The following is a 27,555-nucleotide window of genomic DNA, read 5'->3' as shown; positions in this document are numbered from 1 at the left end:
AAGGGAGAAGAGTTTGGAGAAGGCAGAAGAAGTGAACAATCTAGGACAACATAGCTGAACTGGAAAGTGAGCTGAATCAGCTATGTTGTCCTAAATTGTTCATTTCTCCAGCCTTCTGCAAACTCTTCACCATTTTGTGAATAACCCTGTCAGACTTTGGAATATACAATACCCATTAGTCACTGTAGGTGACTAATAGTGAATAATTCTTATCAAGCTCATTTACCACTTGATAGAAATATGTAAATATTATACAGCCTGGCCACAGTTATACCTTACATAAGTATCACTAATATGATACTAATTAAGTATCACTAATATTATTCTAAAATCTCTTAAATTTCCAAATCCTGAGCTAATTCTTTTTCCTTGTTACAAATGTACTTCTACAGGTCTATGTGCTCATACAGAATGATTTGAGAAGTGTCACATGTAATCAGATTACAAAGCAGCCACTTCCTGAAGCTTATTTTCTCTACTTGCATACCTTGATTCCCAAAGCAGGTTTTTTTTATTTCATACAACATAAGTTTGGTTAAAATGTAGCAGGCAAGAATTATTTGACACTAACTCACACAGACAAGGCATGGAAGAATGAAGTTTGCTCAGAGCAAGAAATGAAAAAAAAGACTATCAAACTTCCCAAAAAATAAATGTAATCAGTTTCCCGGCCACTGGTTATTAAGCCAAATTGTGGCAATGCTGCTTCATTTCATACTGATAAGGCACCCACAGCAAAATGTGCATCAAGTATTCTATATAGGATTTCTAGCTGTGATGTGTTGTACCATTGTTAGCCCTAGATGTTAGCAGAAAAGTCCAAATAAACATATTTTTATGAGCTAACTATATAATTCAGTGCATGCTTTGTAGAATCTGTATTTCTTTTCATCAGACATGATGTCACGCAAACACTTAAAACATTAATATACAGGTAATATATACATACACCAAAGGACAAACGCTAAAAGATAAATGCAGCATTAAATTATTTATTACACTTAGTAATCCAGCAAACACATGAAAGACCTTTTGATCAGAGCAAATGAGATGAGACATAAAGCTCCAGTATATTTAGACCACGTAATAAAGAATTATGTTTCAGCACTAGTTTACATTCAGTTTGTTTTACTCCTTGATTCTCAATGTCTTAGGCCTCGTTTACACCAGACACAGTGCGTTCTGGCCTGATTCTGGCCAGAAGGCACTACATCGCATTGCGGTCAGCTCACTATGTTGTGGAGGAGGAGGGGGCGCGGCGCTCCATTGAACTGAATGGCACCATAGCCACACCCTACGGCCGAAATGCCATCGGTCGCACAGGAACGCAGGCACATCAAAGCATTAAAACAGTTTCGGTTGCTGTCCTGAGATGTGAGTTACAATTCCGGTAGCTATTACCGACACTTTAAGAACCTGTTGCTATAGCTGTGACAGATTCATAAATAATTACCACCAATTTACAGATTAAGAAACTCAATGTAATTAGGATCAACTTTGATTTGGCATTCAGAGAGATGCCAGTGCTAAGAGTGGGTGATGTATGTGTTGGGAAGCTGTCATGAATGTGTCCCCAATTTTTGGTTGCTAGGACTCCTGGGTGGCAGCTGATTGGGGTCAGGGATAAGTCACTGGATGCTAAGACACTGCCAACTGCATAGCCGACAGCCTTTAAGAAAGCAATGACAGAGACAATGGACCTGATCAGGAACTCTGAAAGACTAGTTCTTCCTCAGGTCCACCTCCCTTGTGATTTACAGCAGGCAGTAGGCAGATTCCATAGCCAATAGACATCCTGCTATTGGTTATGGAATCTACCCACTGCCTGCTGTTATTCAGTAGCAGAGCAGTCATGATAGGGCACTAGTTCCTCTGCATCCCCATCAGGCTCCCTCCAAAGTCAGTGTCACCGATTGTTAAGGATGCTGTTGACTTGGCTATGGAATCTGTCAACTGCCTGCTGTCAATCACAAAAGAGGCAGGCATGATGGGGAACAGGTCTCTCATAGTTCACCATTAGGCTCGGCCTATCCACAGCATAAGTCCTCGGCAACTGTGCCTGCCTGTGTGACAGGTACAGTGGCCAGGCAGAGTATTCAGTAACACTGACCGAGTGATTTTATTAGGCTCACTGTTACTTACTGCACTGAGAACGGATTGACTGGATGGACACTCCAGTCTTAGTGCGCCTCTGCATCGACATTTTTCGTGCGGATGCACATGGGAATTCTAAAGCGTATCGTAGACACTCTTTATGAATTCCAAGGAATGTGTGTACTAAAATACACACAAAGGAATTAGGGTTAAGAGATCTATTTAACATTAAGTAATATATAATGAGTCTACCGTAATCACAATATATCAGTATCCAATTTATAGTATTTGGTTGAGGCTTGCATTTAATGCTGAAAAATGTTCATAGTGGGTTAATGAAACCTGCTGTTGATGTGTATTACAGTGGAATGAATTACTGAAGAAATAGCTTAATCTACTTAGATTAACTGCCTACACCTGTCAGACTGCAGTTTAGATTCAAAGCATCTGCAGTTATTTTCAGTCCTCTAGAATTCCAATTTATAGTTTTTCTACTACAGTAAATAATGATATGAATGTTAATGGATCATTTCAAATCAGAACTAAAGTATCTTTTTTTTTAATACAAACACTCTGAAATTGCAAGTTGTGCATGTATTTATTCAAATCTGTGTTATCTTTTGCTTCATTTATATTTCATATTATCCATATGCCATCTTGCCTAGTCCGTTCTACAGCATTAGGCCCCGTTCCCACTGCGCGATATGCAAATCGCGCGTTTGTCACGTGATTTGCATATTGCGCGACATCGCGTTCAAGCTTGCATTGAGCAAGCTTGAATCGCGGCTAAATCCGCTCCAAAAAGGGTCCTGCTGTAGCGACACACGACCCGCGACAGCAGGACCCTTTGCCCCATTGAAATGCATTGGAGCGCGATATCGCGCAGTAATTTGCCGCGATATCGCGGGAATTACCGCGCGATAAATCGCTCAATGTGAACGGGGCTTTAGTGGGAGGTGATGAAGGGATGCTATCTGGGGAAAGTGATGTAATCATTCTGTCACATTAAGTTCTCTGTAGGAACTATTTTTGGGGGGGAATTTGGACTGCAATAGGGCAGTTCTATTCCCATCCTAAGGCTGGGTTCACACCTAGGCGTATCGAATATGCGAGTGTGCCGCGCGTTTTTACCGCGATTTCCGAAGGCTACCCGGCTGTATTCTAATGGATATGCGCGGCAAATACGCCCCAAAGAAGCTCCTGTACTTCTTTGGGCATAGGGCATTTTGCAGCGCATTCCTACGAGCTGTAAAACGCACAGGTGGGAACCATGCCTATAGGCAATCATTGGTTTTCACATGTTGAGCGTTTTATAGCGCGTAGGAACGCGCTGTAAAACGCCCAGGTGTGAACCAGGCCTAAGTGTTCTTCTACTCTGCCCTTTTACCAGCCACTTGTTGGTACTGTTATGCCAAATGCAGCTGTCAATCAAATGAGAAAGAAGAACACAAGGCAGGACTAAAGAGCTTCACTGTTCAGCTGTAGTATCTTACCATTGTGCAGGATGTGTAGGAGCATATTAACATACTAAGAGAGAGGTGTTCAAAGCCTACATATGACCTCTGAACTGAACAAACAGCAGAGATAGAACCAAGATAAAGCATTGATTAAGCATTAAAAGGAGTTGGTCTGCCCGGAGAAAGGTGTAGTTCACATTGTCATGACATAACCTACATCAGAGGCAGCCAGACTTCAGCCCTCCAACTATGGTAAAACTACAAATCCTACAAATGCCTCTGCCTCTGGAAGTCATGCATGTGCCTGTCAGAGTCTTGCAATGCCTTATGGGACTTGCAATTCCACAACAGCTTGAGGGCTGAAGTTTGGCTACCCCTGAGCTACATGTTACTCCAATGAGGTTTCCTTTAAAGCATTAGCTTGCGTTTTAGTGCTAGATGGAACTAAAATAATTAGGTAGAGCACTTTTAGGCCAACTACACACTGGCTTCAGTTTAATTATAAGACGTGTGTACAGCAAGCTTTTACAAAGCATTTATAAATATTTCAGTAAGCTTTATGCAGCTTTGCTGAAATCTTTAACCACTGAAGGACCACAGGATGTCCCTATACATACTGGACCTTAAGTGGTCATACCAAGATGGCTGCGGCAGCGCTATGCTATAAGCATTTCAAAATTCACAGCTGTCACATTCTGGCCAGCATGGCCAGGCAAACAGCTGGCAAAAGATCTGTGCTTGATCGGCCCTAGCAGAGGGCAGGGGGGGACATTAGGGGTCTATTAGACCTCTACTCTATAAAGAGGACCTGTCACTTGCCAATGCTATCAGATAGGGGATTGTTAGCTCCCTTGTGATAGCAAGTAAAAAGAGAACTATGGCCCAACCCTTTTTTCCCATAGTTCACTTTAGGGTCACAGGAGGATATATAATAATGTCCTTCTGTGACCCAAAACTCAGCATATAGTGGACTATTGCCTGCTATATGCTGACAGCGCAGAGCCGCGCTGTAGCTGGGATGGATCCCGACAATATTGTTGGGATCCACCCCGCTTGTATGACTGACAGCTGGCTCTGCCTCTCTAGGGGCAGAGCCAGCTGTGCCTGCCCCCTCCCCTGTTTGTTCCTCCAGTCAGCACTGGAGGGTTGAATCCCTGTGGGGAGTGACAATTGACAGTCCTCGCTCTCTGCAGGGAGAATATCGGGAACTGAGTGATCAGTGGTATGTGATTGCTCAGTCTCTGATCAATAGAGCCGACGTGTGACAGCTTTAGTGTTACATGTCGACTCTTATTATGGGGATGAGTGTAATTCACTCTCCCTATAAATTCTACTTTAAATGGAAAAAAAAAAAGTAGAATAAAATGAAAAAAAGCCCAAAGAAATACATTTAAAAGCAACCCTGCTGCCCCGTTCCCCATACACTAATGCAAACACGGAGTAGGACATGCACATGTATGTAAACAGCCACCACGCCACACATTTTGAGTGAGAGCAATACTTTAGACAATTTTAGTGTAAAGCTATGTGTATGTTTGGTGCATTGTGGAGATTGTGTTTATGTTTGTGTGAATAATGCAGGTATCTGTAAAATAAATCTATATGTTTTTTTTTAGTGTAGGGCTATGTGTATGTTTGTGAGCATGTTTTTTTTTAAATAAAATGCAGGACTTAATATACAAAATCAACAATTCAATTTTTTATGTGCCCTGAGTTCCCTTGTAAAGAACCAAAATACACTTTGCGATGGAGTGCGTTGTGGTAGCGCACATTACCACAATGCACGTTAATGCACCAAGGTAATGCAGCTCCGATGCACAAATGCATTGCAGTGTACCATAACACAAAAATGCTTCATGTCCATTTTTTGGTCCATTCTTGTACATTGGCAGCCCTTAACCCTTTCACTTTCTCTACTTGCAGACACCTGGGCAGTAAACATCCATTCGTCAATCTCCCCTCTGGATGAATCAACCTGAAAGTGACAATGAATTCATAGGGAAACTATGAACTATGATGATGATGTGAGAGGATTCTAGGGCCATTATTCATTGTTAATTCTACACTAATGACTAAAGACTTTTAGTGTCGCTTATGGACAATTTTGGGTACAGAAATCTGCTGTTGTTTTGAGTTTTGGTTTATTCAATGCAACCTCATCTGTTATATTTTACCTAAAAATGATTATATTGTGTTTGAGTACAATAAAGGGTAATTTGTAGAGGTGCACCGAAATAAAAAAAATTTAAACCGAAAATAAAAAAATGTGAGGCTGAAACCAAAAAAATGTTTTTTCCTAAACTTTAATTTTTTAAAAATATTTTACTTTTATTTTTTATTCACAGTATTTTTTTTAAATTTACTAATTTTTAAAATTTACTGTGGGGGCTTTGGTGAAATATCAGAGGTATAAACTGATATTTCCCTTTTAAAAAAAGGAAAAGAGATAGAGTTCATAATCTCTTTTCTGCAGCCCCAGAACTGAATGAACAGGAATGCTGAGTGTTCTGAGTGTTCCTGTTCATTCATACATTGTGGATATAGTATGAGTTACTATGTACACAATTATGAATGAACAGGAAGTGATGTAGATCACTTCCTATTTATTTATAACAAGTACATAGTAACTCATACTATGTCCAGTTTTTTTACAAACAGTCTGCTTGTACTGTTCTCCATCCTGACTTGCTGTCACAGCTGAGCTGGTGTGGCGGGGAGGAGAGCTCAGTCTATTTTGACAGCTGACTCCTCCCCCTCACCACAGACCTTGGGCTCCTGTGACAGCACATAGCTGAATCTGCCCCCACACCACTCTCCATCCTGATTGGTGAGAGGAGATGAAGAGGGGCGGTGCGGGGCAGGAGAGCGCTGTGAACAACCAGCATGTCACAGGAGGCTGGGCTCCCGCCTCAGCTTCCTCTGACTGAGGGCACGGTGCTGGAGGAGAGCCCGGTCTCCTGTGACGCGCCGGGTGTTCCTAGCGCTCTCCTGCCCCGCACCGCCTAGCCTCCTCTGACAGTTTCTCTCCTCCCTGCTGGATGCTGCGCTGTGTTAGAGGGGAAGCAGGGCAGTGTGCAGCGTGGAGGAGAGAAACTAGGAATGTACCGTAATTTTGCCAAAAAGGGCCATTTTTGGCGAATATGTTTCGGCGACCGATATTGCTGTGCATCCCTAGTAATTTGAATATATTTTTTACAAAAAATGATTATTATTATTATTATACAGGATTTATATAGCACCAACAGATTTCCAGTCCTTTAAAAAAAAGTGGGTTTGATAAATATTGCATGACAAAAAATTTAAACTGCCACCATTTTATTCTCCATGGTCTTTGTTTCAGAAAGTATATAACGTTTTGTGGATTTTAACTAATCTTTAGGCCCAACGTGTGTTTTTAGGCCTAAAATGTGGTTTTGCAAAAACGTATCTGGCAGCAAAGACTCTGCAGTTATATAAAATAAGTACCTGCTGTATCTGCCAGCAGCACCCATCCATTGCCACTCCCCTCTCCATAGTTCTGTTCTTCCACCTGCACACTCTCTAAAGAACTCAACAGCTATTCCTTCCTTCATTATAGAGTCACTCATCTCCTCCGCCTTCTTTGTTCAAAGTACTGCTCATCTCCTCTGCCTCCTATCTCCATAATGCTGCTTATCTCCTCACGCTTCTGTCTCCAAAGCAATCCTCTCCTCCCCCTCTCCCCACCATACCGCTGTTTCTCTCATAAACCTCCCCTCTCAATAATATTGCTCATCATCTCCACCTCCTCTCTCCATAGTGATGTTCCTCTCATCCACCTCCCCTTACTATATCACTGGCCATCTCCTCCTCCTCCCCTCTCCATAACGCTTCTTATCGCCTCCACTTCGACTCCATAGGGACACTCATCTCCTCCTCCTTCCCTTTTCCAAGCATCACTTATCTCCTCTGCCTTCTCTTCTCCTTTCCCTCTCCTTTTTGGTCCTCATCTTCTCTGCCTCAACATGACTATATTAATTCTCATCTTTTCCCCTTCCACTCTCCATAGTGTGGCTGCTCTGCTCTGCCTCCAAAGTTAAATCTTAAAAATGCATTCAAGTACCGTAAATATTAACAAAAATGTAGATTATTTGTGTATCACTAAGCTGTAGATCTTCAAATTATCTCTGAATTTGTGCTGACACTGTCCTTCCTTCTGAAAAGTTGTTACTTTTGTTCCAAATGGTCCCTGTGTGTGTTGTAAAGTAGCCACCACTCCAAGATCACTCCTGTGATCGCCTACAATATCAATACATATTAGTAAACTAAACATGAGATTGTAATCCACCATGGGAGCGAGCTTGGAGTAGTGGCTACTTTACAACACAAACAGGGACCATTGGGAACAAAAGTAGCCACCCTCCAGAAGGAAGGACAGTGTCAGCATGAATTCAGAGATGATTTGAGGATCTACAGCTGAGTGATGCACAAAAAGGATACATTTTTGTTAAAATGTTAAGGTACTTGAATGCATTTTTAATATCTAACTCCTGAGTTTAGTGTCACTTTAACACTTCCTGTGAGTCCAGGGCTTCATGCATACACCTCCTGGTGGTGTATCATCATGGCAGCGAGGGGTGGAAGAAAGCACATTATGTACAGTAAAATAACAAGAAAACATTGCTGCTTCCAGGGCCACATATCATCTAATACTATAGTTAAAATAAAGACAAAATCTAGAAAATGGGAGTGAGAAGTACCCCTCCCACATCCACTCACATGATAGAGTTTAGTTTGAACAAGAAGACCATTGGAAATGGCAGGGAGTGGGTGACAGGAGAGTTCTGGAAAAAATGCAATTTGCTGGCTGGAATGTGCAGATCTGCCTGCCGCCTGACAAGTGTCTACCTGCTGATCCACAAATTGGATCTCAAGTCATCTCTCTATACACTGGGCTGTGCATGACATACTGTAGAAGGCTCATTCTATACACTGTGCAGTATGCTTTGCATGTCACACAACTCCACTCTGATGGCATTTTTTACATCAGACCAGTGCAGGCAAAGTTATTTTAAAATTAGGTAATTGGCCTGCACATGACATTTATTTTGTCTTACTTCTTCCATAAAAACTGCAGTAAATTCCATTTTGCATTTCCAGCCAATTACCATTATACTTGCTGAGTAACAACACAAAACACTTTTTAAACATGGCCTTCAAGCTTGGTACCCTCCAGAGAACAAACACACTGATGGAAGACCCTGTCTGGTTGACTAACAAGGATTGGCAATTGGAAGAGCTAAATAAGCCACAGCTTACACTGAATGAAGTGTGACAGTGCAATAATTTAAACACCTTGGTGAACAAACACAGACTGCAGTTTTGAACCTAAACGTCTTTTGAAAAACCTGCTAATGACAACAGCTCTAATCCATCACCGGCACTTAAAAGGGATTCATATGTGTCAAACAGGAGAAAACAGACAGGAAAGAAATCACACACGTGATGAAATGATTATACCCTGTTCAAGTAAAGAAAGATTTTAGAAGTTACAAAAAAAAAACAATGGCAGACAATCAAATGGCAACAAAATTACTACTCAGGCTGAGGTTTTACCCACTCTAAATGACAGCATCTTTACCTGAAAATGTGCTAATGCAGAAAAGTAGGTGCTGCAAAGCTTTCATGACAGGCCCATAATGTAGCTGTCATTCAAATACAGATAAAGTCTGCTAGCAAGAAATAAGGTATTGAAAGAGATTAAGATGATTTTGGTTAAAATAAAATATAAAAGTTTGATGAAGACAGCAATGATATGATGGAAGAGGCAATCATCTCTTGTCATTAGATCCTTAGAAACTGGACCTTAATAAAAACTGTAAAACAAAGAAACATTTTGATTCTTAATATATCTCTAAGTAAAGTGAACCTGTGCCCAGACTTTACACATTAAAGTATTTACATGTTCTAAACAAGCAATAAAAGCACCTGAAAGTAAGAACTCATTAAGAGCTTGTTCCCACCATGTCTGTTGAGCTGCATTTTTTTATGCACGCCACTGCACATGTATGGGGTGAACAGGGCACATAAAACACTGTGGATTTCTATGTGTCCTGTTCACACCATACATGTCCAGTGGTGTGCACAAAAATGCAACTCAATGGACATGGTGCATACATTATGACAATAAGCTCCTCTCTAAACTCCACAATTTTGGGGCATTTTATTTTTATGTCGCCCATGAACACTGCTCTAAAATATCAATCTAAACCTCACGATGTGCAAGGACACATCGGCTAAAAGAGAACTGCATTCAGGGGCATTAGAAGTGAAAAAAATCCATAAAACCAGCATAGTTTCTGCTCATGTGCACGAGGCCTTGGAGTCTTTGTTGTGATCTTTGTGGCTGAATTAGTTCACAGTACTTTCAGCTACAGAGTTCAGCAAGAGATTGATTTAACACTTTTACTGTTTGTAAGGAATCTGTAAAAGCTTTCTGTCTAGGTTGTGAAGTACTTAAAAGCACATCAATGTACTTAAAAGCACATCTACAGGATAACAAAATCTTTTCCTTTTCATTTTACCTAGTGAGAAGTGAGGGGGTCTCATAAGCCAATTATTTGCTATGAGTATGTGTCTGTGTGTATTTGGGACATTGAAACGTATTTCCCTTGAGTTGGACTAATGTAATGGCTTCCTTTTTAATATGCAGCATGTCACCTTTATTGTAACCTTGTCCCAAGTTACAATAAAACAATACTCCTTCCTTCAGGGTATATTTGCATTCTCTGCAGCCAGGGTGCACAGATGTACAGGGACATTGTCTCCTAGGTAACTGCTTCTTTACCTTCCTCAAACTTGAAGACTGAGTGGTTCTGATGGGGTGCAAAATGAAAAAGATGCTTATTCTGATTGTATTTGAAAATATTATTAGAGTAAACAGATTTTGCTTTTGTTTTGAAATTAGAGCTAAAAAGCAAAGTTAATCTTTACATTACAGCCACTATACCATCCATTTTGCTGGTTCTATGATTGCCTTTCTACATGGCAAGCCAGAAGTACCATGTGTCTTCACAATGTCTACTAAACCTGGAGCTGGATAATGATAAATAATAGCTTTTTATGAGCCAGATGACAGCTCATCTGTTGTGCTGCCACCAGACATTAGCCGTTCAGATCTGTCCTCCTGTGGCATACTTGTATGTGTATGGCCAAAGGCAGGACTTAAAGTGCATTTCCACTTTTGCAGTCAAACTGGGATAACATCTACTAAATATTTGTTACATGTTCCCATTTACATTGCATAACTTTAAAAAATATGTAAAAAATGCTGCTAACATTTGTACTTGCTTTGCAATCCTACTAGGTTTCCCCTTCTATGTAATGTTAAGCAGGGGGCTGTGTAAAGTTATGTTTACCACAATTAACCTTGTCTGTCCTGTCAAAGGGATAAAGATCTCAAGGCTTGGGTGGTACATCGTACGTATCCCTTAGCTTGTCCCTGTAATAGCACTATGAAATTGTTCAGAAAAGCTTGCTGTCCTATGTGTAAGCTTGCTCCAATTAACTACATAAGAAAGTAAAGTATTTTTGTATATTAATTGTAGGTGTGAACTGGAACACATAACAAAAATTTAGTGGGGGTTTCTACAATTTAACTGCAAAACTACTCTATAAAGTGGTATTAAATTCATTTTTTAACTAAAATCATTGCAGCTGTATGAGACTTACTGCAGTCTATATTTGTGTGTTTCCTCATTCTGTGCAGCCGTCTCTTTAAAATCTTCTTTCTCCTTAGAGCTGGCTGGGACTTCCGTTCTGAGAGTGACTCATTCTCTGGCTGTCTGATGGAGTCTCCCTCCCTGCATTTAGAGGCGGCAGTTGCACAGGCAGCCCGATGTCTGGAGGACATGCCTCCTCTTTTGATTGACAGCGGCTCTGTCTACTGTCTAAGGGAGAGGTTTTTTGGATCTTTAAACTCAACACTCATATTCCCAAGGGTGTGAATTTTGAGTGGGACAATACTTATTGTTATGAATGATCCTAGATAACAACCATTGGTTCCTTGGTTTATGCCTGTATGACACCATACTAACAATTCTATATGATTTTATGCGTGATCGTTTTATGAAGATTGATTCTGCAACATTGGGGGATATAGTTATCATGGTAATAACAGGGAATCCTAAGGATCTACTAAGAGGTGTATAGTCAAGTATATTAGTCCACTCTTCTCTGATGATTTTGTACATTTCATACTTTGCTCGGTTTGACTGCTTTTGTTTATTTATTCAATCATGAGCTGCTTTGAGATATTTATGTATATATGTATTTATGCATGTGCATTTTATACACATTTTACATGTATTTACAGAATACTATATATCTTTAAATCTGTATCTGATGGATCATATATGCATATATACATTTTTGAAATATGGCAACGGTATTCGGTATTTATATACTTGTTGATTTTAACATTTAGAATAATATGGATGTTTTAAATTGAAGGTATGCCACTCTATTGCAGTAATAGATATTTCAATTACTCTTAGATGTAGAATTTTTATAATTATGGCAATATTTCGACATTCCTTCTTCTAATTAGCACTAAATTATGGTTATTTGGTTTATTTTTTGTTATTTTGAGGTGTGTTTATATCTGATGCACTTCACTGCAGGGTTTGGGCTTTGCACATATTTAATGTATAATATTTAAAACCTACACTAGATATTGGGTGTATTTTCCATATATTAAGTAATGATATTTTTAAACATGCGGTACTATTGTGTAGGATTATTTAGTATTTCAATGCTGGGTATAGATTTATGAATGCTAGCAGTGAGCTGGATCACATCAGGTTCCAGATCGCTATATTATTATATTGCTCCATTTGTTCGCTCTGTGTCTTTTCACACCTGGAATCGGTAGTTACATGTTTAACTGTTAGACAGGATGCAGGCCACCCCACACCTGTTGGGAGGTGGACCCAGAGATATAAGCTTTTTTTAGGAATTTCACCTCTATAATTAAGCCTCATTGGTGAAACGCGTTAGAGGGTTCTGCATCTGCTGGGGAGCTTGATTGTGGTGTATACATATTTTTGGATCTCAATAAAAATTGGAGTGATATATTTCAAGACCTGTGGTGTGCGACCATTTATGGACTGGCTCTGTGTAAGTGTCTTAGAGTGTCATCTTTTCAGTCTATCTTTTTTTTTTGTGATGTTGAATTCTGCTTGGCTGAAAGTTTACATAGTAAAATAACACTGTCAACCTTTACAAGCAGGATAGGTCATCTAAACAGCGTTTTAGGTGTTTATTTATCTTTTTATAGCCGTATTAAAAAAAAACTTTTCTTGCAAGTAAACAATTCTACTTTCTTGCTAATAGTTCACTTGCATTGAATTTTAGAATTTTATCTATATGTGTGCCGATCGACATGTTGTTTTTTTGAATGGACTCCGTGGTTCACATAGATAAACTCGCTGGACATCGTGATTGATGCAGATTTGATTGCTGGACATTGTGATTAATGCAGATTTCATCACTGGATGTTGTGATTGATGCAGATTACATTGCTGGCTGCTGTTAATTTGAAAAGCACCCAAACTGCACCATTAACAGCTATAATACAATACCCTGCGTTGTGGTGTGGTGCTTTAAAAAAAAATTGTGTATGCACTACTTTTTTTCAACCACACCACAATGCACTGTATTGCGTTACTGCGGGTAGGAGGTGCATTCAGGGTGCCATTCAAATGAATGGCAATGCAACGCAATTGCTGTATTGTATTACACTGTAGCATGCTATTAACTGCACAGAAACATGCTATTAACGCATGGCATTGGTGTGAACAAGCTCTAAAACATTCAGCCAACCAGAATTCAATATCAAATAGACAAGAAAACAAAATTGATAGACTCAAGCGATGTCACGTTTACATCATTCCACAATCTATGTAAATTATAAATAAAGTTTGCTTGATTCTGGTCTGGTATGCTGCATTGTGCAGCTGTATTATACAATACAGAGTACCATGCAGAATACAATGCAAAATACCAATGCATTATACAGCGGAACACTGCAGAATACCACCAGCTATAGAGGAACAAAACAGGAACAAATACAATGTATTATTGCTGGCATTTGTTGTATTCCTCTATAACTGGTCAGTGGTATTCTGCATTGTGCCGTATAATCATTATACAGCGCAATGCAGAATGGCACCAGCTATAGAGGACTACAAATCCCAGCAATAATACATTATATACAGTGCAATGCAGAATAACACCAGATACCAAGGACTACAAATCCCAGCAATTGTACATTATGGTATAATGTACTATTGCTGCGATTTGCTGTATTCCTCTATAGCTGCTGGTATTCTGCATTGCGCCGTATAATCATTATACAGCGCACTGCAGAATACCACCAGCTATAGAGGACTACAAATCCCAGCAATAATACATTATATACAGTGCAATGCAGAATAACACCAGATACCAAGGACTACAAATCCCAGCAATTGTACATTATGGTATAATGTACTATTGCTGCGATTTGCTGTATTCCTCTATAGCTGCTGGTATTCTGCATTGCGACGCTGTATAATGTGCTATATTGCACACCACACTTTTTTTTTAACTTCCACCACTCCAAGCTTGCTCTCATGATGGACTACAATCTCAATACATACTAGTAGTCCATCACTGGAGCCTTTTAAAAAAAAATCCGATTAATCAAACTAAATAATCGGCTAACTAATCGATTTTGAAAATAATCGTTAGCTGCAGCCCTAAATGGAGGTAAAGACAAGCTGTCAGAGAGGCAAAATTAATAGTATTGTTTATAAATATTGTCATTAAGTAAACATTTGACAACTAATTCATGATTTACAAATACAGTCATCAGTGCATTCATTTTTGCCCTGTTCAGACTTTTTTACATTGTGTAGTGTTAAAATCTGAAATATAAATTAAAATTTAGTGAGCTATTCATCGTTTGATTTACACACAACACAGGTAACACTTTGGAAGTGCAAAATTGTAATATTTACTATGGCACAAATGTACAAAAACACATTTGTTAGTTACAAGTATTCACTCCCGAGTCAGTGCTTGATCGAACCAACTCTGGCTGCACTGACAGATTTTAGCCTTTTCTGTAAGTCACTACCAGCTTTGTAGATTTGGATCTTGCAACTGCTGCCTATTCTAGTTGGTGAGGAGCCATTGTGAGGAGTCCTGCTGGTAAATATGGCCAAAAAGAACAGGAATTACTGGATAGACTTGGTTATATTATTAGTAAACAGCAATATCCTGATAAGCCCGCAATGTGGTAGCATAATACAGGAGACATGTTCTCTTTAGAAAGATAAACAAGGATCCCACCGCACCTTACTGGACTCCCCTTTTTATCAGAGGTGGGTGCTGAAGTGACCACGGACGGCGCTGCATAAATCACATGGAAGAACAGAAGTGTCACCAGCACACCATTGAAATGTAACATTTCGATGCTGTGCTGGCAACTTTCCTACTCTTCCATGTTCTCCCTAAGGACAAACTAGGGGTATTTTAGACATCTAATGTCAGTCCTGCACTTCACCGAAGCCAATCGAGCACACACCATGCTCAATCGGCTTCTTTCCCAGCCAAGTATTAACAGGTATAAACAAGGAAGTTCTCAGAGTTGAGCGCTTCCAGGTTTATACGACCCAACATAATGTGTTAACGCATTGTAATGGCCAGGTATGAAGGGGGCAAAAGACATTTAAGTTCTTGGATATAAAAGATTCCAAATGTTTTTGGCTGTATTTTTAAGGTCACTGTAATGCTAAACAATAGACATGTGCATTGCCAAAAAATTTGTTTAGTTTTGTTTCGTTTTAAATTTGGATTTGTGTTATTTCGTTTTTCGGGATTCGGGTGTGAAAGTCAATTCGGATTCGGAATTCGGATTCGGACGAAATTCGGTAGCGGTAGTTTGAACGTTCGTTTCGTTTTCTGTTCTTATTCGTTTCGTTCGTTTGCAGCAAAGTGACATTTGAGGGGGAAAAAATATTTTTCTCCTTCTCTAATGTCACTTTGCTCCAACGAACGAAACGAATAAGAAACGAATAAGAACAGAAAACGAAACGAACGTTCGAACTACCGCTACCGAATTTCGGAAATGGAAATTCAGATTCGTTTGCATTCGTTATGTCTGTAATTCGGAATTCGGATACATCCGAATTTCCAAAAATTAATCCGAATTTCGATTCAGAACGAAACGAATCGCACATGTCTACTAAACAATGAACCTCCACCCTAGTGTCAGGTCTTCTTCTAGAGCTGCACTATATTTGTCTCCATCCATCTTACCCCTAATTCTCACCATTTATTCAGTATCAACCAATGAAAAGCATCTCTACTGCATGCTCCCACCACCGTGTTTCTAAAAGGATGCCTTTATCAGAGGGATACGAGGCATTGCCTTTGTTCAACAATAGGTTAAAAATAAAAATTTTGGTCTCATTAGACCAGAGAAACGTTTTCATTATTTGCTGTACCTCCTACCACTGGTGTAACAATAGCCATAGCAGCCCATGATGGGAAATGATTAGGAAATCTAAACTGTGAGGTTTCCGGTAACTAGGAGCAGAATTCAGACCTCAGGAAAATCTTGACAGATCCCCTTCTGTGCAGTAAGATGCATTTGCTTATCTTTTTTACCACTCTAGATTTTTTGCCTTTTGAACTTCTGCTCCACACTGAAATTAACCCTTTATGCCTAATTCAGTCACAAATCCCAGAGTTTATAGGAGGGCTGAGGTTTGTGTTTCTACATGAAAGTTTAATGAAGCTAGATTTTAAAGAGGTTTATGTTAGGGTTGAAGAGTAAGTGTGTGCAAGAGTATTATTCATTTTATCACAATATAAAATATAATTATGGCTGTTAATATTATTAATACTACTATAACATTTATCCCCAGCAGTGCTTCCTAGTAGTGCTCCCTAGTAGTGTACTGACAGCTCTCCTGTTGCCGGTCCTTGATACATACGTTATATTCAGAATAATGTCATATATTGTCACAGTTGGCACTGGCAGCTGCTACGGAGTGAGTTAGCCTGGGGGCCTCAAAGGTTTGCTATGGGGCCCCATGATTTGTAGTTACGCCCTTGCAGCCGACATATCTTTTGATAAACTCCAAACAGGAGTCTACACGTTTTTTTTTTCCCATGAGTTACCTTCTTCTTGTCACTCAAACAGACACTAAACTCAGGAGTTAAATCTTAAAAATGCATTCAAGTACCTTACCCTTGCACTACAATCTCATGTTTAGTTTACTAATTTGTATTGAAGTTATAGGGGTCTATTCACTAAGCTGCTGTAGGCAGCCGAGTGACTAACCGACCCGAAGCGAAGTGTGCCGTACACTGTTTGGCTATTCACTTCAGGATGGTACGGCTGATTCCAGCCATAGATCGGCTGAAATCAGCCATACATCGGGTGGCTTCAGCTGGATTCCGGGGTGCCGAACATGCTCAGCATGTTTGGCTGACCCGAAGTGCAGAAGGAGTTCGACTCCAACATCTGGATCGGCTAAGCTGAACCTCCGGCAGGCTACTCGCTGCTGTTCGGCCTATTCTCATAGATGCCGAACAGCAGTGATTAAATAGCCGATTGCCGCTGAGCTGTATTCTGCTCGGCTGTTCTGCTTGGTACCTCTGTGAAAAACAGTTAAAAAAGTAGTAAAAAATAAAATAGAAAACGATTGGGCGGAGCTAGCAGTGATAGCTAGCTCCGCCCAACTGTTTTCTATTGGCCTGGCGGTTCTGCTGCTGAATAAAAAAAAATCACCATAGGAATGCATAGCTAGATTCCTGTTGGCTATTTCACTTTGCAATAGCAAATATCAAACTAGCTGTTGCAACCGCCCTCTGCTGCTGTCAATCACTAGAGGGGCCTTGATGGAGAACTTCAGGTCCCCTCTGCTGATTGACAGCAGCAGTGGGCGGGTGCAATAGCTAGAATCCTATTGGCTATTTCACTTTGCAATAGCCAATAGGAATCTAGCTATGCATTCCTATGGTGTTTTTTTTACATTTATTCTGATGGCAGCCAATGGCTCCGATGTCAGAGGGAAAAAAAAGACAACAGAGCAGGGAAAGGCTTACTGTGCTCAATCAAGCAGAGTAAAACTTTCCCGGAGAATGTGTTTCTCTCCCGCGCGGCCGGGAGCCGCTATCTAATAGCGGGAGACTCCCGGAGCGTCCGGGAGAGTTGGGCTGTCTGGAGATCAGCATACCTGGTTACCTGGTAACTAGGGACGCTGATCTGTCTGTGCAAGTGGCTGGAGCCGGCCGTGAGATGATGGCCGGCTCCGCCCAGCTTCGGCTTTTACCTCGGCTCAGTTGAGCCGAAGCATATGCCTTCGGCTCGACTGAGCCGCTCGGCCGAGTTTGGGAGCTGTACGGGCTAGATCCTTTGGCAGCTTAGTGAATAGACCCCATAGTCTATCACAGGAGTGAGCTTGGAGTGGTGACTACGTTACAACACACATAGGCTCCATGAAGAACAAAAGTAGCCACTCTCCAGAAGGAAGGACAGTGTCAGCACCAATTCAGAGATGATTTGAGGATCTACAGTTGAATGATACACAAATAAGATACATTTTTGTTATTAGGTAAGGTATATGAATGCATTTCTAAGGTTTAACTGTAGAGTTTAGTGTCACATTATTTTTGTGGGACATCGAGGATATAGTTGCTCATGAATGTTCCATGTCAGCTGTATAAGCTGGATGTAAGCAGCTCCTTCAAAGTTACCACTGATATTTTGGTTGCTTCTGTAATTCCTTGGTGTATGGTCTTCTCTAGACAGAGTGTGTCACAATCTTTCTATTTTTTTTTCCAACTACTAATAAGTAACTAATGATGTCACTTAGGAAGGCAAATGTTTGCACCAGAGCTTATTTAATGGTTTAATAGAAAAGAGGTGAATACTTATGGAATAAAACATCTCTATTTTTAGAAAACTATTTCAACGATCTTTCCATTTTGCAAACTCTTTTGTAAAATCTCTACTAAATCTATTTTGATTCCAGATTGTGACACTCTAAAATGTAAAAAAAAATCCAAAAAGAGGTGCAAGGCAGTGCATCTGCTTCTCTACTTCTATGCTTCTGGGCATTAAAAATGTCAAGTTATGTGGTATTTTTTATTTCTTCATGTTTAGAACAAACATGTAAATCATTTTCTTCCTTCCCCTGTCACCCAGTGACAAACAATCCCGATTCCCATCAAAACAAAGAAAAAGGGAAAAAGCCCATAGAACACACAACCCAGGATTGTATCTGACACATAATGTACATTGAGAAGGATTCCCCTAGAGAGCGGACCCCGGAGCTATTTTTGCAGAAACTAATTTCATGAGAAGGACTTGCTGCAGCTGTGTAAGCAATTTCACATAAAACTCCTCCATCTCGTTAGCTTTTCAAAAGCACTAAATAGGTCAAGGAATTGATATTTACTTTTACAAGGTTTTCATATCCTCTGTGGAGCAAAACATTAAATACTATCTTATTTCATATTTACAGTTTATTCTGCCCTTCAGAGTGCCATTATATTGAGCAGTATAAACTGGATAGGCAATTAAAGAGTCTTGGCCGCAGAAGAGTCTTGGTTATTGCACATATTTACACAGGATCTTAATTGATCGGCACATAATTTCCAGACCTGTGAAAGATGCCAGACAACAAATACAATATTACACACTATTGGTGCCAGCAATGTCATATTAATATTAATGTAATCAACAAAAAGATTAATTGTTAATTGAAGCAAAATCTGTTCTATGCAAGATTCTAAAAACATTAGTGCAGACAGAGTTCAACAAAATGTTTTTGTTTTCTAGGCACATTTCACAACTATGCATTTTAAAGAATCTGCCTGCTGCAGTTTTGGTGCAGTTTATAACAACTGCATCAGCAGTCAGGTTACATGCTCTTCACCATACTATGCTGATGTTACAGTGTAGTTGTAGGCCCTTATAGTGCTACAGCGTATTTGTAGGACCTTATAGTGCTGTTGGCAGAAGTATCTGGACTGGTAAACTGGCTGCACAGTATTATATCCTTTGGCATGTTAAAACGTTCCTACATACAGACATGGGCACATTTTGTGGTACCCTTGCAGCTCATTAAACAATGCGTTATTCCTCCTGAAAAGTTATAATATTAAAACTAGTTGTCTCCTTATGCATGCATGCATGCCATTAGTGTGTAATAGAGTAAATCCAAGAAAGTGAGAAAAGAGATAAACTTATGGTTATTGTGTAAAAATATTCTAAAATAGCCTGGACAGAATTGTTTGTACCCCTAGAGCAGATTATAAATAAGCACATCATAATGATATTCCAAACTAACAGGGTTATTCACAAAAGGGTGAAGAGTTTGAAGAAGGTAGGAGAAGTGAACAATCCAGGACAACATAGCTGATTTGGAAAAATTCCAGTTTAGCTATGTTGTCCCAGATTGTAAACTTCTCTTGCCTTCTCCAAACTCTTCACCCTTTTATGAATAACCCTGTAACTGTTTTCTGTAGTTAAAATCACACATGTCTTATAACCAGTCAGTCTATTTAATTTTTTTTTTAAAGTAGTCGCTAAAAATTTACCAGAGAAAGCAAAGGAGAGAGTTGTTTAAGAAGATCAGAAAGAAAATTATAGACCAGCATGTCAAAGGTAAAGACTATAAGACAATCTCCAAACACTTGATGTTCTTGTGACTGCAGCTGCAAATATTATATGGCATATATGGTTCATAGGAGTGTAGCCAATCTCCCTGGACATGGCCACAAGAGGAAAACCAGTCCCAGACTGAACAGAATGATATAGACAATGAAAACTTCCAAAGAGATACAAGCTAAATAACAAGGTTGAGGTACATCAGTGTATGATCGCACCATTCGTCGCTTTTTAATAAGCGTATATTGACAAGTCACAATGTCCCTGAGAGAATGTCCTTTGGACAGATTAGACAACACTGGAGTTTTCTAGCAAGTCATATCAGCTCTATGTTCACAGATGAAAAAAAATGAAGCTTTCAATAAACATTGTGCATATTGGGAAACATTGAGGAAGGTCAGTTATGTTTAGGGCTGCTTTGCTGCGTCTGGCACATCTGAATGTGTGCATGGCACAATGCAATCACAAGACTATCAAGGAATTCTGGATGGAAACAGTGTCCAGTGTCAGAAAGATGTCTCAGTTGCAGGTCATGGGTCCTCTAACAGGATAATGACCCAAACACACACCTAAAAGCACCCCAGAACGGCTAACAAAACATTGGATTATTCTGTGGTGTCTTTCTACGATTCCTGATATGAATCCTATTGAACATTTATAGAAATAGCTGAAACATCCAGTCTGAAGAAGGCGCCCTTCAAACTTGAGACAGCTGGAGCACTTTGCTCAAACAAGAATGGGTCAAACTACCTGTTGGCAGGTCCAATAGGTCTAACTGAGAGCCACAGGAAATGTTAGTTTGCAGTGACTGCATTTTTAAAATCTGTTTTATTATTTAAAATACTATGTTCGATGATCAAAAGCAAAGTCTGATTTTTAATAAATATGGAATAAAAAATGATAGATGCAAATTACTTTTGTCAGTTTCAAGTTATTTCAGAGGAAATTGTTGGTTGTTCTTTAGTCGTGGAAGGGAACCAACAAATGTATCCGTGTATATATATTAGAAGGGTGCTACACTTTTAAAAGGGGTTGATTTAATAAAAACACATAGGCTGTTCACTTTACAAGGGAATTTTCTCTTAGCTTAGTGACTGTAAGTCAGCAGAGTTTCATCACATTCACTAAGCCTTGGTGAATGAGTTGAAACTCTGCTGACTTACATCATCTAGTCATGTGGTAGAAAAAAATACAGTTTTTTTATTCTGCAGATGGTTGAATATTCTTTGTAAAATACATTTTCACCAAATTCACTATGCTAAGTCAAAATACCCTTCCAAGTTAACAGCCTATTTGCTTTTAGTAAATCAACCTCAAAGTGTTTTTTATTGTATTTAAAATGTGCTAAATACAATAGGCAAAGTAAAATAATGATGTACATCTATACATTAAAGGGTTAGTCATCCCAAAAGTGTTAAAACGCTACATGGTTAAACCACCATACAATTTCTTACTGTATTTCACTCGGAGACACTATTGGTGCAATATCTCTGCTTAAAGTGTCAGCAAACCCAAAATGCATTTTTAGAGTTTTCAAAATACATTTGTCTGATTATATGTGTTTGTCTTTCCTTGTAAAATCATTGCAATAAATATGAAATACAAGATTTGGTTTTAGGGTGCACTCACTAAAACCGAAGCCAAAAAACATGCGTTGACTTCAGTTTGCATAGTCCATTAACATCAGTTGTATTACTTTTGGGGGGGGGGGGTTGATTTTAATTTTACACTGAGCTATATAAGGTACTGGTTCTGCCTTAAATTGACATGTGTTATTGGTTCACATTAGTCTGTTGCATTGCGTTGTGCTTAAAGTAGTAGAGCCTGCTCTACTTTTTTTTAGTGGTGGGCAGCACAATTTATTTTCAAATGTCCTTGAGTTGGCATCCATTGAAATATAGATGCTAAAGGATCTGGTGTGAATGGGCCCTTAATACCACTAATAAAAAATGTATGGTATGGTGTGTATTCTATGAAAGGCAAGAGCATTTCCAAGGAGAAAACATTTAAGCAACACTTCAGAAAAATGAAGTTGGGACATCAGGAACATTTGCCAAGTATGAATGGCAATGCATATTACATTCCTTCTAATGCCTGAAATGTCACAAAGAAAACATTAAAAAGGGGTAAACAGCCCATATAAAAAGATGCTGAGTGATTGGATGGTACGATTTTTCCAACCTCAGATGAAAACCAGTGTTTTTTTGTAAATTACAGTAGGAGTTTGTGAAGGCTGATACTTCTCTGATTTTATAATATTGCCTCAGGGAGATTTAAGAGATTGAGATTGAGGAGTATACTATCCAACATTTGAAAGTCCAGTTCACATCCTGACAATCTGTATTACTTTTTATATTTTGCGCACCGCTGGACAGTGAAAGGACATTGGTCACTAGCTCTAGTCCACCCCCTCCTGTTTTTTGTGATTTTCTATTGGTTTATGAAGGTGGTGGGCAATAGTAAGACATGTTGGAGGAAGGCGGGCTAAAACCCACTGTTTGCATTACACAAATACATTTTAGCACAGTTGCAATGTTTGCTAAATAACATTAGCAGTTTACCAATTGGTTATATTTATAGTAAAGTAGAACTCACCGATTTCAGCTCCTAGTGAAGAGTTCAGTATTGCTCCAGCAGAGGATACCACTGCACAAGTAGAGAAGCCTTGTGGATACAGTTTACTCAAGGGTACCGGAGGAAAATACTTTTCCCATCCTAAGTTTGAGAATGGAGCCTCCTTACCATCCAAAGTTCTCACATGAGCTCTCTTTTTCAGAATGCACAGAAGTTCTTGAGAACTCAGTTTTCTGGAGTTGTGCTTTCCGGAGAAGCTAACGCCGAGTTTGTTAGCTCTGAGGTACTCCCTCCTTGCTTTCTGTAGACGAGGAGTTAGCATCTTTGATGACACATTACCTTTCCACAGCTTCTGAAGAAATGATTTAGACATGGTTGAGGAGAATCCATTCCAATCATCGTATTCTTCAAACACATGTTGTTTCTTGCGATGTGAATTCCTCCTGACTTTTCTATATCTGGAGTGTGCATTTTGATGATACCTTCCACCAGACAAGGAATGGAATGATTGAGCCTGACTGGAATCTTTATGAGCAAAGCCTTTTTTCTTGGACATGATAAATTCATCCTCACTTGCAAAATAATTTTCCACGTCAGCAATGGTTTTAATGTTACCATGGCCTAACTTAAAGGTCTTTAAAACTTCTTCATCAATTAGATTATTGTCATCAATGGCATAGGATAAGGAGGCATCCTGTAGTGCTCCCATGATAGCCCTCTGCTTTCCTTGAATAGGTAGGAGTTTCTTAGCTTCTATGTAAGAAAATGAACTTGGCACTGGTTCCACGGAGTTGCTATCTGTGAAGTAGATGAATATTACCAGGAACAGTAAACCCCAAGCACAAATTCCAAACAGCATGAGTTGTTTCCATTGCTTTAGGTTAGATTTCATGGCTTGATCTCCACTAGCTTCTTTTTTCTTTATATGGGCAAAGCTGAAATCTTATTGTGACCTGTGAAAATTACAATGATCAGAACATATGAACATGTATTCAAACCATATTATACACACAGTTAGTGGCATCATTCATAATTATTATATACTCTATAGCCAGTGTTCCTGAAATGATCATCTAAAACTCCTACAAAACAATTCCCTGAGGAAGCTAATGTAACAGACACTTTAGATAACAACACTGATTTTTTTTAAATGCAAACACAAATATCATAAATATTGTGTTCCCGTTATCTGAACATCCTAGGATTCTGGTGTTCTAGTTTATATAACCACACCGCTTTCTTTTCATATGTTAGATCTAATCTAACAGTCAAGTCTCTGGGGCTTTAAGCTACAATGTGGGTGTGTTGGATTGATGAAATCTGGCAGCAAATAATATAAAATATACAGCAGTCTTTGAGATCACTGACCTAGCAGGGCACCAACACATTATCACAGTAAATCAATCTTGCAAGGAGGATGTGTGCTTATGCTGTAGATCACAGTAAAACCACAAAGGAACACAATTCTCTAAACATAATAGTAAATTCCAACTCCAAATTCCAGCATCCAAATTAAATGCTGGGCAAATTATAAAAAGCGTTTCCCCCTGCAATGTACATTTAAAATGAATTATATGTTAATAAAACAAACTATCTAAAAATGTCAGAAATGTGTGGGGAACTTCTACATATGTTTTATTCAAAAAGCATGGTTACAATTTTTAAAGCACATCTAAAGGTAATACAACAGTGAAATTTAGGATGTGTGAGTGGACATTCTATTAAAAAACTGGGATTTTGAGCACCTAGGAGACTTAATTTGTTTTCTTTAAACTGACACCTGACAATATGCAATGCTGGCTACTCTCATATAAAACAAAGATTAAAAGAGAGGGCAAAGTGACAGAGTCTCCTATTAGGCCACCCTGACTCACTTATACTGACCTTTGTGAATACTTGGTAATCTTTATGAAGTTGGAACAATTATTTAAGGTTCAAGGAGGGCCTACCTGTTTTGAAGAACTGCATCTCCTTTATTAGGGCTAGGACTAAATGCACCTTGGACCTGTAGCAGAAGGAGTACTATAGTGAAATGACAACTGAAACTCATGAAAATGCTTAGCAACGTAAAGTGAGGCTGGAATACCTTGGAATAACTAGGAATGCCTATATATGTGGATTTTCACTACATGCAGATGGGGTACATGCCTGCAGGCACTCTTTAGCAACTTCTCATTTTTCAAACTTTACATAGATTTCACAGGCCTGTGCCTAGTATCAGTAAAAGGATGATCAATATTCAGTATGTACAAGCTTCCTTCCCTTAACCATTAAGTACAGTGCCCACCCCTACTACCTGTCAGATGACTCTGAAGCATTGATTGCAAGTACTCATTCCTACTGCCAGTTTTGCACATCATGCTACATGGTATTGGGGATTTGCAGGGCAGATAAAGTAATGAGGCTATACCTATGTAATTTTGTTACCTATCAAAACCACCACTGACCTATTTGTATTTTTTTCTGTTGCTTTTGATTATTTGTCCTTAAATGCACTGTCTACACCCATGTGCATTACCCTTTCAGTATAGCAACATGAGATATTTTAAAGCTACAGGATTTGGCATCAGAAATAAAATATTGATTTTTTTTTAAATAATTAACAGCTGTAAATTCTCTCTGAAAACAAGAGGAGTGGGTCTCTAAATTACCTATAATACGGCAGAAGAGGGGTGCACAGGTAGCCAGTGGATAAATGGTGGTGCACAGGGTGCTGATGACAGAAGTGTTTGAAGGGGGTGCAGAAGTGAGCAGTGGAAGGGGGTTGCAGAGGGGAGCAGTGAATGAGAAATGCTGGATCAAATAGTGCTGTGAAGAGCTCAGCTTTTATAGCTGGCTCCGAAAACACTAACACAACCATAACTTTCCTGCAAAAATACTGAATTGATTTTTCCTTCAGCTTAGTAACCCCAATATTATAGCAGGGACATTTACAATGACAACAGTGGTAATGGGAAGTTTTACAGTGATCACCATCATAATGGGGGCACTGGTGGTCAGTGTAAAACTTTCCATAACATCGGTGGTCAGTGTAAATGTTCCTGTTACATTGATAGTCAGTGTAAATGCCCCTGCTACATTGGCAGTCATGTAAATTCCTCTATTAAATTGTAGCCACTGTAAATACCCATGTTACATTGCTTGTCAGTGTAAGTGTTTCTGTTACATTGGTGGTCAGTGGAAATGACCTTGTTACTTTGGTGGACAGTGTAGAAACCCTTCATTACACTAGTGTTCTGTGTACATGTTCCCGTTATATTGGTGATAGGTGTAAATACCCCTGTTACATTGGTGGTCAATGTAAAATCCCCTGTTACAATGCTAAGCAGAGTAAATACCCTTGTTACAATGGTGGTCAAGGTCCTTCAATGTAGGTTCAGACAAATTAAAACGTTATCTACCTTTCAATATTCTATTTGATTTTTTTAAGGTAATCCTCATTTATGTGTGTCTGTAAGACTCTCACTCATACCACAATAATAAAGAAGTAAAACAGACTATGACCTGTGTACAGTTTATGCTATAATTAGGCTCAGACTCTACCTCAAGCCATGTCGAATATTTAGCGCAATGTATCTTTGGCCTTTTCCTTTAATCTTTCCTAAGTTCTGATGTTGGGAGGTATGTAGCTTCATGTTCAAAACACCCAATTACCAATGAGTCATTCTCATGGTTTCTCACATTTACTGTTTTTTTTTTTTACTGTAAAGCAAGGTAGATTGCTTGTTTTTGGTATTGTTAACATTTTACATATTGTATATACTATTAAAATTTTATTTAATTAAAAAGTAATTAAAACTTTTTTTAATATGAGCTTCTGATATATTTTAGGTTGCAAGTGCAAAATATGCTTTAGCAGTACATTTTTTTATGTTTTGTCCGTAAAAAAAAGTATGGGGGAGGTTGGCAACCCTGATAATGAAGATAACTGGATTCAAATTATAAGATGACGTCAGGTGATGAAAACTCTGCGTCATTCTTAATATATGTACAATTAATTTTCTGACTAAGCGTTTTTTTATATGGCAGAGTCTGTGTTTAACCTAACGTGAGCTTCAGGATCAGAGGGTTTAGGTCCCCAATTTATACCCCTAGCACCAGCACACAAAAAAATTACTGGAGCCTCCCCTGTCCTGTTGTATAGTCATGATTACAGGAAACAAAATGAATAAAACTCTTTCACTGGACTTAATCTTGCTATTTTACAAAACTAAATAGTCACATTGTACAGACAATCCCTCTGTTTTCATGGGTTTTAATGACACGGTCAGCATCTGGAAAATTAAAGCTGCTTGCTTTTAGTCATTAGCATCTAGAATTAACAATGCCAAGTTAACAATGGGAAGATCAGTGGTATAAAAACAAACTCAGGCAATGACTTTATAACTTGAAAAGCTTAAAAAAAAAAATTGGCAGACTGTAAGTAGACTAAACTGTCAATTGTCACATATGATCTGTGAGTCTCTGGATCTAGACAGGGTGACCTTAAGGCCCACAGACGAAATGTATACATCTCAATTAACCCTGGACTCTTGTCAAGTCCTAATAGAATGGGAGAGTAGATCTGCCAATGCACTGTCAAATGAAGCCGACATCAAACATATCCTGTATACTTCCCAACAGAGACAGATTTTTTCCCTAGTAGTGGTTACAAAAATAAATTTAACATATGTTTCAATAATCTGAAAGTAGAATATATTGTCTTTGGTTCTGGGAACTAATGTAATGCATACAATTTGCTTT

General features: G+C 39.0%; 1 protein-coding gene across 1 annotated transcript in view; it reads right to left on the bottom strand.

Annotated features, from left to right (window-relative positions):
- Positions 1–23,765, bottom strand: part of ST6GAL2 (ST6 beta-galactoside alpha-2,6-sialyltransferase 2) — a 51,551-nt gene extending 27,786 nt beyond the window's left edge. Inside the window, exon 1 of the mRNA XM_018554147.1 lies at positions 22,834–23,765. Within this exon, the coding sequence (XP_018409649.1) occupies positions 22,834–23,704 (871 nt within the window). The 5' untranslated portion in view covers positions 23,705–23,765. The remainder of the gene's footprint in view (positions 1–22,833) is intronic.
- Positions 23,766–27,555: the final 3,790 nt, after the last annotated feature.

The sequence above is a fragment of the Nanorana parkeri genome, unplaced genomic scaffold (assembly GCF_000935625.1).
Source record: "Nanorana parkeri isolate BGI_ZX_2015 unplaced genomic scaffold, ASM93562v1 scaffold143, whole genome shotgun sequence".
NCBI classification, from domain to species: Eukaryota; Metazoa; Chordata; class Amphibia; order Anura; family Dicroglossidae; genus Nanorana; species Nanorana parkeri.
The sequence above is the reverse complement of the archived record's forward strand: the minus strand, read 5'-3'. Positions and strand labels throughout refer to the sequence as shown.